The 19,093-nt window shown below is 26.3% G+C and overlaps 1 protein-coding gene across 1 annotated transcript in view; it reads left to right on the forward strand.

Moving 5' to 3' along the window:
- LOC111636371 overlaps positions 1-19,093 on the forward strand; it is a 52,279-nt gene that overhangs the window by 10,295 nt on the left and 22,891 nt on the right. The window contains exon 2 of the mRNA XM_023381607.1: positions 15,572-15,596. Coding sequence (XP_023237375.1) covers positions 15,575-15,596 — 22 coding nt within the window. The 5' untranslated portion in view covers positions 15,572-15,574. The remainder of the gene's footprint in view (positions 1-15,571; positions 15,597-19,093) is intronic.

The raw sequence follows: 19,093 nt of genomic DNA on the forward strand, positions 1-19,093 counted from the left end.
AAATCAAAATTGTGTAAAACAATTGGATGTAATGTAAACTTTAATTTTTGAAAGAATTGCTTAATGTAATTTTGACGATGCCATTGATATTATTTAGCTAATTTAATAAAAATTATTTATTTTCAATATTTTATTTTCTTCAAAAATCATACTTCAGTTACAGTGTAATTAAAAGAAATTGAAACAATTTGTCATATGAATTTAGAACAAGTTCTAAAGAGAGAACAATCTGATTAATTTCTGGATTAAAAGGAATCTTTCAATATTAATAGTATTCTTTCATTTAGCTGTTTGAAATGAATTATTTATATCACTTTAATTAATTAATAAAAATACAGTAGACCCCTATAACGCATAGATATGTTCCTCGTTATACGAATTTCGTGTTGTAGGAATCCTTAAATACATGAGCCAATCGCAGCCCGACACGTGTGAAGTTTATGTACTATGGCTGTTTGAAAGGTTTTCTTCCATAAAATTAATCGATTCTAGACTAATTCCACTCAACATTTCCAAAACACGTATATTTTTTGGGAATAATCTGTATAAACTATGCTATAAACAAAAAATTGTAGGATTACTTANGTGTCTACTGTATATCTTGCATTATTTTCAAAATTTAATTTTCTTCTATCATCCCAATTAGAGCTGGATTTTTTGCTGAATTATTTGGTTTACTGGATTACTTTAGATTCATTAAATTTCCTTTGCTGCATAGCTGTTTACTCGAGTGATGTCCTTGATTATCTTGATATCACTAAAATTTTATTTATATCTTACTTTAAAATTTTTTTATTAATAATTTCAACATAGTACATAAATGTCAAGTATTATATCAGAATAAGTTTATAGGATTTATTTTATCTTAAGTACTAATATTCTGAAATATTAGTAACATTAAGGAACAGCTGTCAGTACAGTAAACATGTAACTTTTGTAAGATAATGTTGTTGATATCAACATTATACTTCTATAAATAAATTTATACAAAATTTCAGTAATTATCTCAAATTATAGAGTTTGAGGTTAAATTGAAAGCAAATTAATAAAAAGAAACTTTAAAAATTATTTTCATTATAAGCTAAAGTATAAAAACTATTACTTCTTACTTTGAAGTATTATAGTATATAGTATATATAGTTGATAATTACATAATTATGTTTAAATTTTTTTTTTCTATTAACAAAAGTATTAAAGTTGTCAGAAGCTTCAACACACAAAAATCACTATAATACGTGCAAGTTAAAGAATTTCATATTTTTCTCTCTTGCATTTAATGCTTAAATTCACAACAAAACATTTTTATTAAAAATTATACGAGAAGATTTGGTTGTTTGGTTAAACTGAATAATGAAAACTGGTTTTTTTAATGAGATTATTTGTGTTTAATGGATTAGATTCACATACTTTGGAGAAATAATCAATTGTTTTGTTTGATGCTAACTCATACCAATTAATTTTAAAAGACAGGCAAGGTATATCTATTTCTTATTATTTAATGATAAAATAATATCCCAAACAAATGGAATATTTACTGTTAACTGAAAATTTATTTACTAAATTATTTTGCCTAAACATGGTATCCCCTCATTATATCAGGCACGTAAGGAGACAAACCAAATGACAGAATGTCAGTTATATTGTGTCATCTGATATATCTATTCATTATTGGCTAAGTACTTTTAAATTTGGAACGCAAAAATATAATATGATATATCAGAAAGTGCAATATAATAAGGGGGTACTATATATGGAAAATAAGTTGAATGAAATACTAGAAAAAGATTTGTTTGATAACATCAAATATAAGTGATAGGTTCATGAGAATATTATAAATTCAAACAATATATAATTTTTAAGAATTTACAATATGTTTAATCTGATGATGTCATTGATACAATACAAAAACAGCATATATGAATTTCATGAAAAGAAGTATTGTGATAAGATGAATGAATTTAAAGGATATTGCAGCATTTTTAAAGATCATTTTTTGTTAATATAATGCTTATTCAAATCTTTTTTATTGTTAAAATAACAATTATAATTAATAAGAATTGTAATAAAAGAAATTCAGTATATTGTAGAGAATGATGCTTTATTATTGAATATTATTCTAAAAACAAATAGTTTCAATATAATTTTTGATGTTATTTTTATTGATTTTAATTGCTTTATATAAAAATGTTAATACTGTAATTAATAATTATAACTGTAGTGTTAAAATTAATTAACTGTTTATTACATTACATATTATTAAATTGGTGTACTGTACATGTATATGCATAAATTTATAATTAAAATTGGGGATCAGATAACTAATTTTTAAACCAATGATTGAATAAAACTGTTTTTAAAATGAATAAATTTTTTATTTTTTCCGTTGTTAATGAATATGTTATGAAGATATGCACTTAATAAATTTTTATTTGGAAGTAATCACAATAATTGACACCATTATTATAAAAATGTAAAAGTTTTTATTACATGAAATAATTAAAACTGAACAAAATTATCCAAAAAAAAAATTTAATATGATCCACATAAAGTATATGATCTTAAAATACTAATATAAAACTGTTTTATATGTAGAATTTCATCTTGAATATTGTTCTAGTGGTATTGTAAATTATATAAGTTTAAACTGAGATATAGGTGTATTAAATTTATATATGCTAAATATTTTCTGAATTTTTATTGAAATATGATTAGTAATCCATGTAAACTATTCATAGCTATGATATGCTGTCAAGCCAGTTTTATAGATTGCTTTTATTGAAACATATGATTGTCATTCTTGCAATAAAACATTTAAGAAATACAATAAACATGTTATGAATGTTACTTATATGTTATCAATATTTTTACGTGAAAGAAAAAATTTTATTACAATTATGTACTTATATACTGAGTATGTGTATATATATAAAATTATTTACGTAGTTAGGAATTTAAAATTATATAAATAGACATTTTATAGAGGGGGAGGGGTAATTTTGTTGAGAGATAATTTTATTTTTATTCATATCAAATTACATAAGCAAGTATTAGAATACATGATTAAATTTCAAAACAAATTTTTAATGTAAAGTATTTGCTCCTGTATAGAAGCAAAAAGTGGTTAATAATAAAGCTGATTCTATAATAAGAATAAAATAAAATTTACTTTGTCTTGTTTAAAGCATACTATATCTTGTAAGTACTATGTAATAAGTACGATGTCGTAATGANTTAATACAAAATCGGTTATCTGAAAAATCGATTTTCCAAACAAACAACCCCAGTCTCCAATTGAATTGATTTGGATAGTCAATGCTCTACTATGTGTGTGTATATATATATATATAAACTTCAGCTGTTTAAATAAAATGATAAAATAAGAAATTGCTGCAAATATTTAGTCAATGCCAATTATATGATTTATCGTACTTAAAGGCAGGATATATGTAATAAATTGATAAACTAGTTTTTAAAATGCATCAGTAAATGTAAAAATATTTATGTACAGGTTAGGTATTTTTCATATTTTAAAATCATTATAAATGTGTTTTTTAATATTTAATTAAATACTATAGTATTTTTATTTAAATACTATTTGTTGTTAGTAATATAAAAAAGTAATATCACTGTAGAAATTAATTGAATTTATTATTTATTCTGAAATCAAAAGTTTTATGTAAGAGTGACTTTTGTGATTTATTTATATTTGATATTAAGAATAATCCTTTAAAACATGATTGAATTATTATGACTGTATTAATATATAAAAATATAATTCTCATAATGAAATGTAATTGATGATTATGTAAAGACACTAAATACTCCTTACAAACTTTTCCAGCGACTAAATTTAATCAAATGTGTTTAGTGTCTTTATATAGTGGTGAGGTTACAGCTTTGACTTATTATTAATATGATTATGTTTGAAATACTCACGATAAATTTTTAAATAAAATTTATTAAATGTTAGTTATTAAAATTTAAACTTAAATAATAAGTATTTAATATGTATAATTTATTTTTATCTATTTGATTTTAATATGATAATAAAAATGAGTTTTAAGTATATGTAAAAGTGTATATGTTGAATTAAATTAATGTGTATTTTCATAATAGTAATAATAAATCTCTTGCTACTTGCTACCTTCTCAAGACGAGAACCATAGAGCAATGGAACCAATGGAGCATAGGCTTCTAGTAGAGCTGTCGTGCCAGTAAAGTACCGAAGCAAAGATCATCTCACAACCAGCGTTTGACCCAGAGTGGGTGACTGTTTAACACAGTACTTTCCATGTTAGGAATGATTGATTTATAAACATCTGGCTTTAGATGTGTAAGCATACCTATTTCTGTGGAGAAAACAAACACAAAATACAGGTCCTGGTATTTTCTCAATATGACTGGCTTGGACATTGCAACATTGTCTATGTAAACAAGATACATGACCCTGTCTGACTCAAGTACATGTCTGAAAAATCTACCACAGTCTCTCAGCCACCGATGACAAATGTAACACTGGCCCAAATATGGCGATTGAATAATATTGATAATGCACTGTACACAAACTCAACCAAAATGCTTCCAGCATTGATCATCATTGATGTGAAAGCCACTGGCCATAAACCCTACCAATGAATGAAGTGAGCCCAAGAAGTGAAAAATTTACCATTCATCACAAAATTTGAAACAGATGACAGTGTGCAGTGACTATGTGACAAATTCACACAAGAATAAAATATAATTTACAGAAATTTACATACAAAATACAATTTAATTTTTAGTGGGTTATCATTTGTGACCATATTGTATACTTAACTGCTAAACAAATGTTATACTGAATGTGATGCAAAATGACACTTAAAAAAAATGTAATAAAAGTAAGAGACTGAAGAGGGGTAAAGAATGCCTGAACCACTTTGCTAAATGAAAGAAATAATTTCAGTTGGAGTGTAGCATCCTGAAAGCAAAACTACTATAAATTTTATTAAAAGTAAACACAAATAATTTTTCAGTTATAATTAATTTAATTCTTAGAGCTATCTAAAGTGACATAAATTTGGAAACTTAACACACTTTTTAGTCATAATTTCAAGAACATAAAGAAGAAATTATCAAAAAAAAAAATTCTTGGAAATAAATATTGCCAAACAAATAAACACGTGGGTTGTGATTTATTTCAAATCCACAAAGATGTACTTTGTGGATTTCTTGTGGATCTCATAACATGATTTCTTTAGGAAATAATAACTTCACATTTACAAATGTATTGAATATTTTTTTGAGGAACTTTTCTCTTCCTCTTCAAATGGTATGATTGAATAGTACATAACAGAATTCAAATTAAAAAATATTAGATTTAAAAATGCTTCCAATGCATGAAAAATTTTACAAGGCAAAAAGTTCAAGTTCAGCACAAAATCTTATTCTTAGAAATATCAGTATATTGAATCTGTCTGAACTTGAACACTTGCACACTAGTCAATCGTAGCATTTGGAATGAGGAAAAACATTTAATGCACTCATAAATGTAAATTTTTGACTTTAAATGTGTTATAATAATAGAATTAGTAGAAAGTTAACAAAATGGCTAAAAATAACTTTTAAACTACATTTAAAAATGTAGCCAAGTGATTTTGATGGCTAATTTTATTCACAATATATCATTACTTTTGCATTGCACAAAGTTATATTAGAAATGCATTAAAATATTATAATAATCAAATTACAGAACTAATTAATTTTTTATAACAATTTGTTAATAATTTTCATTATATTTAAATATTATTTAAAAAGCCATTTAAAAATGTATTTTATTTTGAGTGTTTTGTTCACTTAATTTTCTATTCAGTAATTTTGGAAATAATAATAATCATCAAACTATTTCATATTATTACAAAACACAGATATAAACATTATGTACAAAAAATAAGATGTAAAATAGATTCCACAATAAGAAAGGCCAATAAAATTTTTCTGTTGATTGCAGGATAATAAGAACTGTGCTTTTAAGTCATGTTGAAAGTGCGTACAGTTTAGTTGTTGATTTTAAATTGCAGTCGTGAACCCACCTGTACCCAACAGCTTTCCTTTATCTAAGCTTACAAAGGAAATCTTTAAAAATCATCGAAAAATAATGAAAAATTCTTCGTGCTACACACATTTAAACAGCCTGCGTTTTTTTTTTTTTTTCTGAAGAAGAAATGTACACCTAAACTAACTATTATTGAAAATGTTGAATAGTTCCTCATTAATTATGACTAAAACAAACACGAGTTTTTCATTGTTTTGTAAATAATTTATTTTGTTGTTTTCATAGTGTACCGGTTTTGTATTGTTTGAACATGACTTGACTCTGCAAGTTTATTTAATGGTTTCAATTATTCTATAAGTGCTTTTTCTGTGTTTTAATTTTCTTAATTTCTGATCTCTGATTAATTTTGCTGTTATATTGTTTCTAGTATATTATGTCAATCTATTTGTTTCCAAATATCATTTATTTGTATTCTCTTCTTAAAATAATTTCTTCAGGCCTTATTATTTTATTATTACAAATCTAACAAATGTAAAACTCGTTAAAACATTTAAATATAAAAATTAATTAATTAATAATGCAGTAGTGCAGAAAACTAATTACTGTATTTATTTTAAAGAAAAAATAGATAGATATAGCAATTACAATATTACTTTCCAGATTAATATTATAATATGTTAATTTTATTATTAGTTATTCCATAAAAAATCAAAAGTTATTTCTCTAGGAATTTCAAAACTTTTAATATTTTATTACAATTATGTACTTATATACTGAGTATGTGTATATATATAAAATTATTTACGTAGTTAGGAATTTAAAATTATATAAATAGACATNTTTCTTCTTTTGTTTTCTTACATAAAATGTAAAATTACGAAAAAATTATATTTTTCTTTCCTTTCTGACTTTTGGATAATGTAAAACTTCAATTTTTCAAAAAAACAAGCCAATAATGACTATAAAATCTTTAAAAAACAGAGTTTAAAAACTCTGAAGTTTGAAGTTTTACATTATCCAAAAGTCAGAAAGGAAAGAAAAATATAATTTTTTCGTAATTTTACATTTTATGTAAGAAAACAAAAGAAGAAATTTTCTGACTCCATTGAATTTTTATAACTTTTTTGGAATCATTATTCAGTTTTTCAAACATTAAATATACTTACAAGAGATGGTTGGGAATTACAAATGCAATGTTTTAATGGAATGTATGTCATTTTATAGATTATCTCCCTGATTAATGTAAGTCTGAAAGTCTTTTTTTTTTCTACAAATTGCTTTTTTTTCCATTAAAAAAACAAATCTAAAGAGGAAAAAGATTAATCGTGACATTTAAATAAGATAAAATTTAAGTACTGAGCAAGAAGTGGCAATGACCAAGTTGTTTAATTCATTGGTTCTGAATGTGGAATATAAAATGACGTAATTTCATTAAAAAATGGCATTGGTAATTCTCATTAACCTTCTGTGTTAGTCTTTTATGCGTTTTCCATTTATATTTTCTTGGAAATATATATTTGAAGAGAATATCTCATTTCTTAGAACTATATCAAAAACAATTTTTCATAGATAAGCAGCTTGGAAGGTAAACTCAAAAATTGTGATATGATTCAATCGAGATATTAATTTATATTATTCTTTGAGTCCTAAGTTACACATTTTTATTTTATCTCGTCTTTTGTTTAATATTTAAATGTGACTATCTGCAATATATTTTTTTAGTAGGTTTTATGACATTACCTCTTTAAGTGAATAGATAAAGAATATGAAGATTGTGAATGAAACTTAAAATCTTATTTGTATATGTAATCATAATATAATATTTAAAAAGAAAATATAAGGGCAATTTTAGAAATTCTCAGTTTCAAAAATTAAATTATTTCAAAAATACTTTAATAAAACCATATATATACAAGTCTTTTTGTTGCTATATCATATCATTATTGATTATTCCTAAATTTAGAGAAATTTATCTTTGTATTTTTCTCAAAATGTGTATGATAACCAGAGTAAACCAAACTTTTAATACAGTGGAACCTCACTTAATGAGCATAATTCATTGCAGAATCTTACTGGTAATGCGAAACGGTTTTCCCATATAAATTAATGTAAAATATGATAATGCATTCCATGCTGAAAAAAATACTCAAATATTTTATGTATAACATTTATTCAAAGAAAATTATACAATATACACTGTTAAGGACCATAAATCATCATCATCTTTTCTTCTAGCACAGAATGAACCAACCTGGAATGCAAATTCGATTTGCAGAAAACAAAAAAAAATCATAGATAATATGTCTGATAAATACTCTAAATGATATGCCAAATTCTTGGACTATGTAAAAGCTATAAATAAATATCAATTAATTTTTATTAGTATAAAGGGTGGAAGCCCTGTTACTCAGGGGCTAAGTAATTACAAGCTATCAAGAGGTAAGTATATTTTTTACAAACAGAAAATCAAAATTTACATTAATAATTATTTTCTTACAAGTTCTTAGATTTTGTTTATTGTTTGCTAGTATCATCTTCTTTCACAATTTTGATTACAAAATTATGCAAGCTGTACAGCTCCTTTGAAAGTTTATTCAGGTTTTCTCTAAAGTTTTGAGTTAATGTAAGATATTCCTACATACCAACAGACTGCCGAAAATCTATCGGGCTAGTATTATGCTAATTATTAATCAATTTACGTAATCAAATTACGTAATCAATTTGGCACTAGAGGTAAGCGTTAGGCGCCATCTCTTATTAATATTAATAATTATAAATAAATCAATTAATTTAAATAATTTAGAACCACTGGGAGAAAAAATCGGCCCGGAGCGGGACTCGAACCCACAACTCCTGCTTACCTTGCAGATGTGTTGCCAGATTTATTTATAATTATTAATATTAATAAGAGATGGCGCCTAACGCTTACCTCTAGTGCCAAATTGATTACGTAATTTATTTAATAATTAGCATAATACTAGCCCGATAGATTTTCGGCAGTCTGTTGGTATGTAGCTTTATTATATCGGGTTTGGTGATGTTTATATATGTAAGATATTCCACGCGACTTTCGTATTTGAGTAAACTTCTGTCTTTTAGTATGTGTAATATTCAAAAATCACTTGAGTTGCACAAATAACAATTTTTATTTACAAGGTTTATATATTTATTTCCTATGAATAATGAGCTTTTATTTAAATGTAATTGAATTATTAGTCTTTTAACATTTATTTCCAATGAGTAGTGTATATATGGTTGTTGTGAAGGAATTTTTAGTATTTTTGTATACCATGAGTGATACTTTGATTGATATAAACCAGTTTGATCTTTGTTTGTACTTTGTGATATTGCAGAATCTGAATATCCGTATTTCCAATCATGAATATTATTCTTAAACAAGAGGGTACTTACACCGAATGTTTTTAGGATTTTGTTTAACTTTGTTTGCCATAGTTGGTTAATTTTCTGTCTTTTACTTTGCTTTAACATTTCTTGGTGTAAAAAAGATACATTTCTGTCACTTTTAAATTTTATTCAATAGTAGAATTTTATTATGCATTTTAAAAAGAATGGGAAGAACCAGAGCTGATTTGTATCATGTTGAATAGCATATCCAGGCATGGTTTTTTCCGGTTGATATAGTTTTCGAAGAAAGTAAATATGGAAGCGTTCCAGAACATATAAGAAATCGAGACCCCAAATTGATCCTGCATAATATGTAATTGAATTTATTAGAGAATTATATAATCTCATGTGTAGGTTTATGTTAGAGATTTTTAATCTTGAACATAGAAATAAATTATCAATTGTTGCTTTCACTTTACTATTTAATTTTGTAACGTGTGATTTAAAACTTTTGTTTGACTATTTAAGAGTGACCTTTGAGTTAATCTTTTTGACTAATTGAAGGGGTAAATTTTCTAAATACAGTTTGGTTTCTTTTTCTGAGATTTTATTATTATTTTTGAAAATCATTGTCTTTGTTTTATTGGGATTAATTGATAGGTGCAACGATTTAAAGAATAAATTAAGTTGGTTGATTTTCCATTGCGTTTGTATATTTTAAAATCTGTTATTATATTTATCATACTATTCATTCAATTTATTATTATGTTTATCTTTTGAAAGTTGAGTATTTAAAATTAGGTTATTAGGACCATTATACCAAGAATCTTTTATTTCAGCAATACGAGAATTAAAATCTTCCAAAAGGAGAATTAATGGTGTTATATGTTGCCAGAGTTCAAGTGATTTAAAAGCTTCTCTTAGTATGTCTATCCTATGTGGTGGAATGTAAGCAACAGCCACAATCATTATTTAATTTCTTAAATTAGTAAATTTAGGTTTAGTCATTTCGATTGATAACATTATAAAATTATTAGTTTTTTTCATTTGAAGAATTTTACATAAATTCTTTTTTAGTAATAAGCATATTTCTCCACTAGGCTGGTCTGGTCCAGTTGGTGTTCTAGCAGGAATATTTTCTATTGAGTAATCTTTGAATGTATTTATAAAACTGTTTGTAGGTAACCCATGTTTCTGTTATTCCAATGATATCTGCTTCAAGTTTAAGCTGAAATGGGTCACTTGATGAAATTTTATTCTTTAATCCCTGGAAATTCCAGTTTATCACTGCTAACATTTGATTATTCACGGTATTTATTGTAGGCATGATTCTTTGCAATTTATTAGACCTTAAATTGTTAAATTCTGTATTGACGGGATTGATAAAAAAAATTTCCTCGTTCAGTAATTGCTTTGTTTTTAAGCAGTATGTTATCTTGTCTTGTTCTAATATCAAAATATCGTTACAAAGTTTACCTGATGATTTTGCTTTTTCATTTCAATATAGAAGGGAAGAAGATTATTTTGTCTTATTCAAGAACTTTGCGAGATCAGCTGAAATTTGCATATTTTGCCATTCACCAAGTAATTTTACTTGTTTTCGTTTAATGAAAGAACTGGAAAAAAGATTACGAATATGATTATTCCTTAGCGATAATTTTATAATAGTTTTTTTGTATTAGTTGAGTTATGTCTAAGATATCTTCTAAAAGTACAGTGTCTAGATTCAGTGTGTGTTTCATAAAATTCCATATATTTTGTCTGAAAATATTTTTCGAACTAGGATATTTATATATAGTTACATTATTTTGATTAAAATTATTAATTAGAGAATCCATTTTGAAGCGCACAAGTTCATTTTTCATTTTTAATTCCATAATTTGTAATTCTATGTTTTGTATATTTTTCTTCTGCCTTATGAAATTGATTCTTAAGTTCTCGAATAAATTCACGTATTGAGTGTAAATCAGTTTTTATAGAAGTCATTTGATTAGCTAGTCTCTCATTAGAGTTGTTAATTAAATCTGATATTCTATTTCATAAGTCTGTCATTGAGGTGTTAATAATTAATTAATTTTTAATTTAGACATTTTAAAAATTTAATTTGGAATTGGTCATTAAATTTAGTACAAGATGGCAGCATAACTGCCTACCTCTAGTCAAATTAATTCATTTTTAATATTTAATTATTGCCTTTACATAGCCCAAGAATTTGGCATTTTGTTTGGTGTGTTTATTATATAATGGGCAATGGTTCTTGATGTTTATAAGTAATGTGTGTGAACATAAGTTTGGAAAAATGTTTGATCACAAGCGACACTAAGATGCTAGAGGAACAAGTGCTAAACAGACTGGTGAAGCATGTGCACAATCCGGGACTTTCCCTCTCTTCATCACTCGTTAAGCAAGTCAGTTTTTTACAATTTGTTAAGCGAGGTTCCACTGTATAACTTTTATTACATTAATATTACAATATTTACAGAAGACACAAGTAAAATATAAATATTCTTTATCATTGTTTATATTGTTGCAATAAGGCATTTCGAAGGTGACCAGCAATGGTTTGAAGTAGTCCAAAACCTAAATGTCAATCATCCCATCATTTGCTCCCCTTGGAACTATATCAAATTAATATCAAAGTGAAGAAACAGTGTCACAAAAATCAGTAAGTGGACGTCCAAGAGTCAGAACCACTCAGGATGACCGTTTTCTGTCTGTAGCATTACACTACGCATCACTTACTGCATATCAGCTTGCTTTGGACCTTTCATTGTCGACAGGAAGAGCTGTATCTTGGCAAACTGTTTACAGATGGCTATGTGCAGGCCAATTGTATGCAAGGCAACTGGCAGTTTGTGTCCCACTGACACCTTCACACAGATGGGCCCTGTTAAACTGGGTTTGAGATCACCTCAACTGGTCTCCAGAACAGTTGAGTGGTATACTCTTCATAGATGAGTCAAGGTTTGGTCTGCAGACTGATTCCCAATGGTTATTGGTCTGGATAATGCCTGCAACTCTCTATCACACCAGTAACATTGTAAAATGCACACATACAGAGGGGTGATTTAATGGTTTGGGCAGAGATTGCTGTTGGTTGCTGCGCTGATCTCCACATCTTTTCTCATGGTAGTGTGACTGAAATGTGGTGTAGAATCATTGTGCAATGTTTGCTATTTGTTGGGGCCATGAGGCCTTTGTGTCATTTTTCTGGACAATAACATACAAGTTCACAGAACTTGCATTTTTGTCAGTACTTAGACTTGGGAACATGCATCATTGGAATGGCCAGCGAGATCAACTTGAATCCCATTAAACATGCTTGGGAGACATTTAGCTCTTCCCCATAACCCTTCTCGGAATTCTTTACAAACTAAGAATATGTCTGTTTTATGAATAGGCACAGATATCCCACCATAGCTGATCTAATTCTTGGCAGGAGTTGACACTGTAGGGCAGTGATTTTCAACTGGTGTGCCATGAGAAGGTCCTAAGTATGCTACAAAAATTTTTGAAGGTTATTAAATAAACTATTTTTGAAAGACACCCAAAGAACAATAAGTTCTTTTGGTGTCTTTCCAAAATGTACATCACCGCAATGTTCTTTTATCATATACTATATGTAGCAGTAATGCTATAGTGTAAACTATTAATATTTTATTGGAAGTATTAGACATAATTGTATTAACAAACAAATCAAAAGTGTCAGGAAACGAGAAATTCTTTTTAAACTTTTATTCTGTCATGTTATAGCCATTAATATATTTATATCTCTTTGAATTTCAATGAAGAATATTCTTTAAATTTTACAGTTTAAATACATTTTGTGATATCAATGATTAAATAATGAATAGTTTGAAAATAAAGCATTAGAATTATGTTTTGAATTTGATTAAATATTAAATAATTCTTTGGGTAATAAAATCATATTTATTATTAATTTAAAGCTATTTTGATCTATAATCAGTTTCAATTGTAAATTATANAAATTATTTACGTAGTTAGGAATTTAAAATTATATAAATAGACATTTTATAGAGGGGGAGGGGTAATTTTGTTGAGAGATAATTTTATTTTTATTCATATCAAATTACATAAGCAAGTATTAGAATACATGATTAAATTTCAAAACAAATTTTTAATGTAAAGTATTTGCTCCTGTATAGAAGCAAAAAGTGGTTAATAATAAAGCTGATTCTATAATAAGAATAAAATAAAATTTACTTTGTCTTGTTTAAAGCATACTATATCTTGTAAGTACTATGTAATAAGTATAATGTCGTAATGATGTTCTGCTGTATTTATATTACAAGTTTTATTTGGAAAGTGTGTACCAGAGTTTTAAATTGTTTCTGTATTCTCATATATCACCGAAGAAGAGCTAAAATGCTACATTAGCCCAAAATGCATTTGTTGTAAAAGTGTTTTTTTAAAACTTGCTACAGTAATGTCTTTTGTCACCTAACTTGGACTGTTGCTGTGAGAAAAATCAACCTATAATACTATAGAATTAAAGTGATTTTGAAGAAAACAAGTTTTTTTTATATAAGAAATATATGTAATTTGTTTGTTTTCTGATAAAATTAAAGAGAAGAAACTATAAAAACATAGTTTTTTTTTATATTTATGTTAAGCTGAACATGCTTCTGTAATGGTTGAAAGCATCCCTAAATAGAGAATAATTTTGATTTCCTGAACATAACAGCTTGTTTGTTGAAATTCATAAAATAGCACCAAATTCCATGCACTTTTATTCAAGAAAAAATTATGTTTTTTCTCAAAAAAACTTAACAGGCTAGATCCATGAACACAGAGTTAAGATTAAGAAGTTTTAATAAATAAATGTATCTGAACGAAACTGTAGAATAGTATAGTATAGTGTCATTTTAGAAAAAATCATGTAAAACTATAAAGTACAAAACATATTACAGGACTTTATAAGATCAGGTGAGTGTTTTGAGCTTATGCAGCACTTTATAGTCTGTTCACAGAAGTATATGTACTGCACTGTACATGTCATTATCTCATTGTTAAATATGATTAATTATAAAAATATTTTAAGAATGATATCTTGTTAAGAATTCAGGTTATCCAGAAATTATAACTTTCATGAATAATTAAATGACCGTTACTTCATTGGTTTCATTCAAACAATTAAGTGAAGAAATGAATTGTTTTGACTTTTAAAAAATGTCCTCCTCCTCATTTTACAAAATGTCCAAGAATTACTGTCAAAATTCACATTCAAGAATAGTATAATTAACTTTTTTGTAATAAAAGATTAATTTTTTTACTTTTCAGATATATTTGAATAGTTCTAATGTCCTTATTTTCAGAACAATTTGGCCTCTGTTCATAATTTTTCATCTGTTATATCTAGTTTTATGATAACATAACAATGTTTGATTTTAGTGGTATCATGACAATGCTATATCTTGATTGTTGCCAACCATATTAAGTTTATTTACTACATGGAAATTGATGTAATGCGATTTATCTGTTATAACATAATAATATAATTTTTGAAAGAGGATTGTGATGTTATCACAGGTTTGTCACTTGGAATCTCTGAATTGTCAGATAAGGTACAAGTCCTGCCACTAACAATAGTCGCTGCATGTGGTTCATGAGTGTAGTGTTAATTCTGCGATAAATGCCATCACAACAATTTCATAACCTTACTTATCTTAACATAATTTGACTTGTAGAAACATTAACTGATGAGTCATATATAACATATTAATTAATAGTGGTGACCAGATGTTATACAGTTAAAGTAACAGTGTACTGCTCTGGGCAGTGCCGTAACTAGCTTTTAATTTTGGCTCCTTTCCTTTTTTGCAGAAAAAATAAGAAAAAAAAATAAATTTAATAGAAATGGTTGATTATTCATAAACTTTAATGAAAAATGTTACAGAATCAGCCCCACAATGGCAAAATTTTAAAATGAAAATATAATACTGATGACTTCCCTCCCCCTTTATCCTGGGTTCTGTGCCTGTGCACTAGTTGCACCTGCCTAGTTACAACACTGAAATAATAATTAACTTGCAAAAATTTATGACAAATATAAAATGTTTTTTGTTCAGATTATTAGCTATTAAAGCTAAGACTTTATTTAATAAGTTGCTTATTTAATCTATATTACATTTTATTAAATTTAATAGATATTTATTGTGTAAATTTTTTTTACAGATCATGAAAGACAAAGTTCTATTATGTAAGTAAAAGAAATATTAATTTTTCTGGAAAAAATAAATTTTAATTGGATAGATTAAAAAATTGATAAACTATTCTTTTTAAATTTTCAAAATATGAGTTATTTAATTTTGAAATTTGATGATAAATTTAATGTAATTGTAAAATATAATTATTAGTAAGTTTATAAAAGCATAGGCTAATAAATATATTAAAATCTGTTAATAAGTAATATAAAACCTTTGACACTTTTTCTATCAATTTTCTTTAATCGGAACGTTCCAAATATTGTCGAACCTCAGGAAGACCATTAAATATAGCCAAAAACGTTAGTTTGATTAAAGAAAATTGCTAGAAAACATGTCGGAAGGTTTTATATTACTTATTTACAGAAGTTCTAGCTTTCTGTGCATAGAATTGTGAAATCTGTTATGAATGACAGTGAAAATTGAACATTGCATATCCTTGTTAAAATAATCAATCTACTTTAACATAAAATGTCAATATTCAATTTTAACTGTCATTCACAACAGATAATTCATCTCTGGCCCATAGTTGTTTTCTATATATATATATATATACAGTAAAACTTCTGTAACTTGAAGCTCCGAGGGGCAGGAAATAACTTCAAGTTACATATGATTTGAGTTAGAGAACAATAGAGTGAAAATGCCGATTTTGAATAGATTTATATTTTTACTTCTCTTGCATTACATAAAGAATCTTAGATAGTTTTTTGTTCTAAATAGCCTATGAAAATTTTGCAGAAAGGCATTACAATGTAACTAATGGAATCGAACAGTTTTGCAGCTACATTCTGTTGAGATAATGCAAGAGGTCTCTCACTTTTGATTAGAATGTTGTCTGCAAATGAGTGTTGGACAGTAGCTACAATTAACTGTCTGAAAATTGCATGGAAATCCAATAATTAGGATCACTTTGGATAGAACAAATATTAAAATTTGACTCAGGAAATTGAAAGTAACATAAATCACTGTCAGTGGACTATGAAAAACTTTGACTTGGAGAAAATTTGAATAAAGGAAATTTGAAAAGGAAGTTAGAAACATTAAATCCCTATGCTATTTCACTGATACCTACCAAGTGCATCATTTTCTTCAAGTTAAAGAAATATTCAAATTACAGATGTTTGATTTAGAGAAGTTTTATTGTATATAAACAGAATATGTTGAATTTATATTTCATTTTCTCATTAATAAAATTGGTTATAAGTATGAGTATGTATAAATTTGATAATATATAATTTATATTTTATGACCTTTTTTTATTATATATCATTTTAATAATTCTAAAAATAATTATATAAATCAAGGAAACTAACAAAAAAAATTATCTGTATGCATTTTAGACATTTCATTTGCCTATCATTTAAAAAAAGGTTTGACCATCCCTCTGTTAAAGCAGTGTTGCTTTAAATACATAAAAGGGCATTCTTCAAATGTTAAAAGTTGTATTCCAAAACCAAAATTTTTAGAATGTTTTTTGAAGTTTGTTTCAAACATTGTTTTGAATATTGATAACTGATGAAGCCTTAATAAAGTAGGTTAAAGTACTTTTACTATAAAAAGCTTCTAATGTTGTTAGTGTTATAAATTAATATAGACTTGTCTGCAGTGTCGAGATTTCACACATTTATTTCTGTTGTTTAGAATTTTGTAGTTATATTTGCAATTATTTGTTTTATCAAAAAGAAAAATAAGTAATCATTATTCATTCTTTTGTTTTCTTACATAAAATGTAAAATTACGAAAAAATTATATTTTTCTTTCCTTTCTGACTTTTGGATAATGTAAAACTTCAATTTTTCAAAAAAACAAGCCAATAATGACTATAAAATCTTTAAAAAACAGAGTTTAAAAAGGTATAAAAAAGAAAATAATCTGCAGAGAGAAAAAAATTTTTATTTACATCATTACTAACAAGCTTCCCAAATGCATTTCGCCTATGGCCTCTTCAGTGGGGCTTACAGCACAAAATCTACGTTCAAACAGTCAACTCATTGAAGAGCCACTTATACAGTTAACAAAAAACTCCCAGCATGCCGCTGTTAACATTCCGGTATTTAAATTAACATTATTGTTTTGCATAATTATAGCGAAGTGTTCTTTTACCTTTCGCTTTACAATATTTTTTTCCTTAAAAATTATTTTTAATTTATTAATATTAATCTGACAATTATTACTATTACAATGTTGGAAGACAGGAGAATTACTCATTTTCAACCTTACGGCAGCCAAATGTTCCGACAGTCTGATCCTTAATCTTCGTTTTGTTTCACCGACGTAAAAACTAGGATTGTTACACGTGCATTCTATCCGATAAACAACACCTTCTTCTTCTAATATATCTTTAGCATTATTTCTGATGATCATCATATTTGATAACCTGTTATTTAAGGATGGAGCCAATCTAATTAATTTATGATTAAAGAAGTTATTATATTTTTCATAAATACCTTTTATATACGGAAATGATACATACTTTATTATTTCTTGACAACGTTTAACTTTAAACCTGTTTCTTAAAAATCTGTGGAACCAATCATTTAGTAATCTTTTTGGATATCCATTTAAGATGTATTTCTTATGTGTATCTTCAATTTCTTCTTTTCTTTTATCTATATTTGTTGTTCTAGAAAAAATCTTTGTTATTTCCATCAGGTATACATTATATTTTTGATTTAAAGGACAGTATGATCTATAATTAATTACTTTTCTCGTATTACACGGTTTTTCAAATTTACAGTATTCCAAATGATCTTCAAATCTTTTAATTGTTATATCTAAATAACTTAATTGATTATTTAATTCATGCTCTTGAGTAAATTTAATATTCAAATTAATTTTATTAGCTTGTTCCAAAATTTGTAAGTTTGTTGTTAGTGTACTATCGTACACTATTAAAATATCATCGACGTACCTTGCAAAAAACATAACTCCATTTAATGTTGAAAGAATCATGTCCACATCCAGCATATAAATTTCTGCTAATTTCGGTCCTATTACGGAGCCCATCGAAATACCTTCTGTTTGTCGATAAAAGTTCTTTTCCTTCACTGTAAAATAATTATTATCTAATGTGAAAGTAATTAAATCCTTTAAATAATCAGGAACACCATACTTACGTAAACTGCTCAAAATCATATCTTTAGTAATAGAAGGGTACATAGATGTTATATCCAAACTCATCAATTTATAATTAGACAAGATTACACCTTTTTGCAATTTTGTAATTAAATCATCAGCATTTTTAACTGCATATTTCGAAATTTGTATATCCTGTAATATCTTTTTAATAAAGATTTCTAAATTATATAATAATGTGAATCTAAAGTCTATGATTGGTCTACATTTATTTTGTTTATGTGTTTTAATTCTGACAGTTAATTTAGGAATTCTTACGTTTTCCTTTGAAAGTATTTCTTTACTTTGACTCGCCTGGATATGACCTTCTTTCACAAATTTCTTCAATTTTCTTGTTAATGTTCTTTGTATTTCA

Source organism: Centruroides sculpturatus, unplaced genomic scaffold (genome assembly GCF_000671375.1).
Source record: "Centruroides sculpturatus isolate CEXI.00-Female unplaced genomic scaffold, Cexi_2.0 scaffold1060, whole genome shotgun sequence".
NCBI lineage: Eukaryota > Metazoa > Arthropoda > Arachnida > Scorpiones > Buthidae > Centruroides > Centruroides sculpturatus.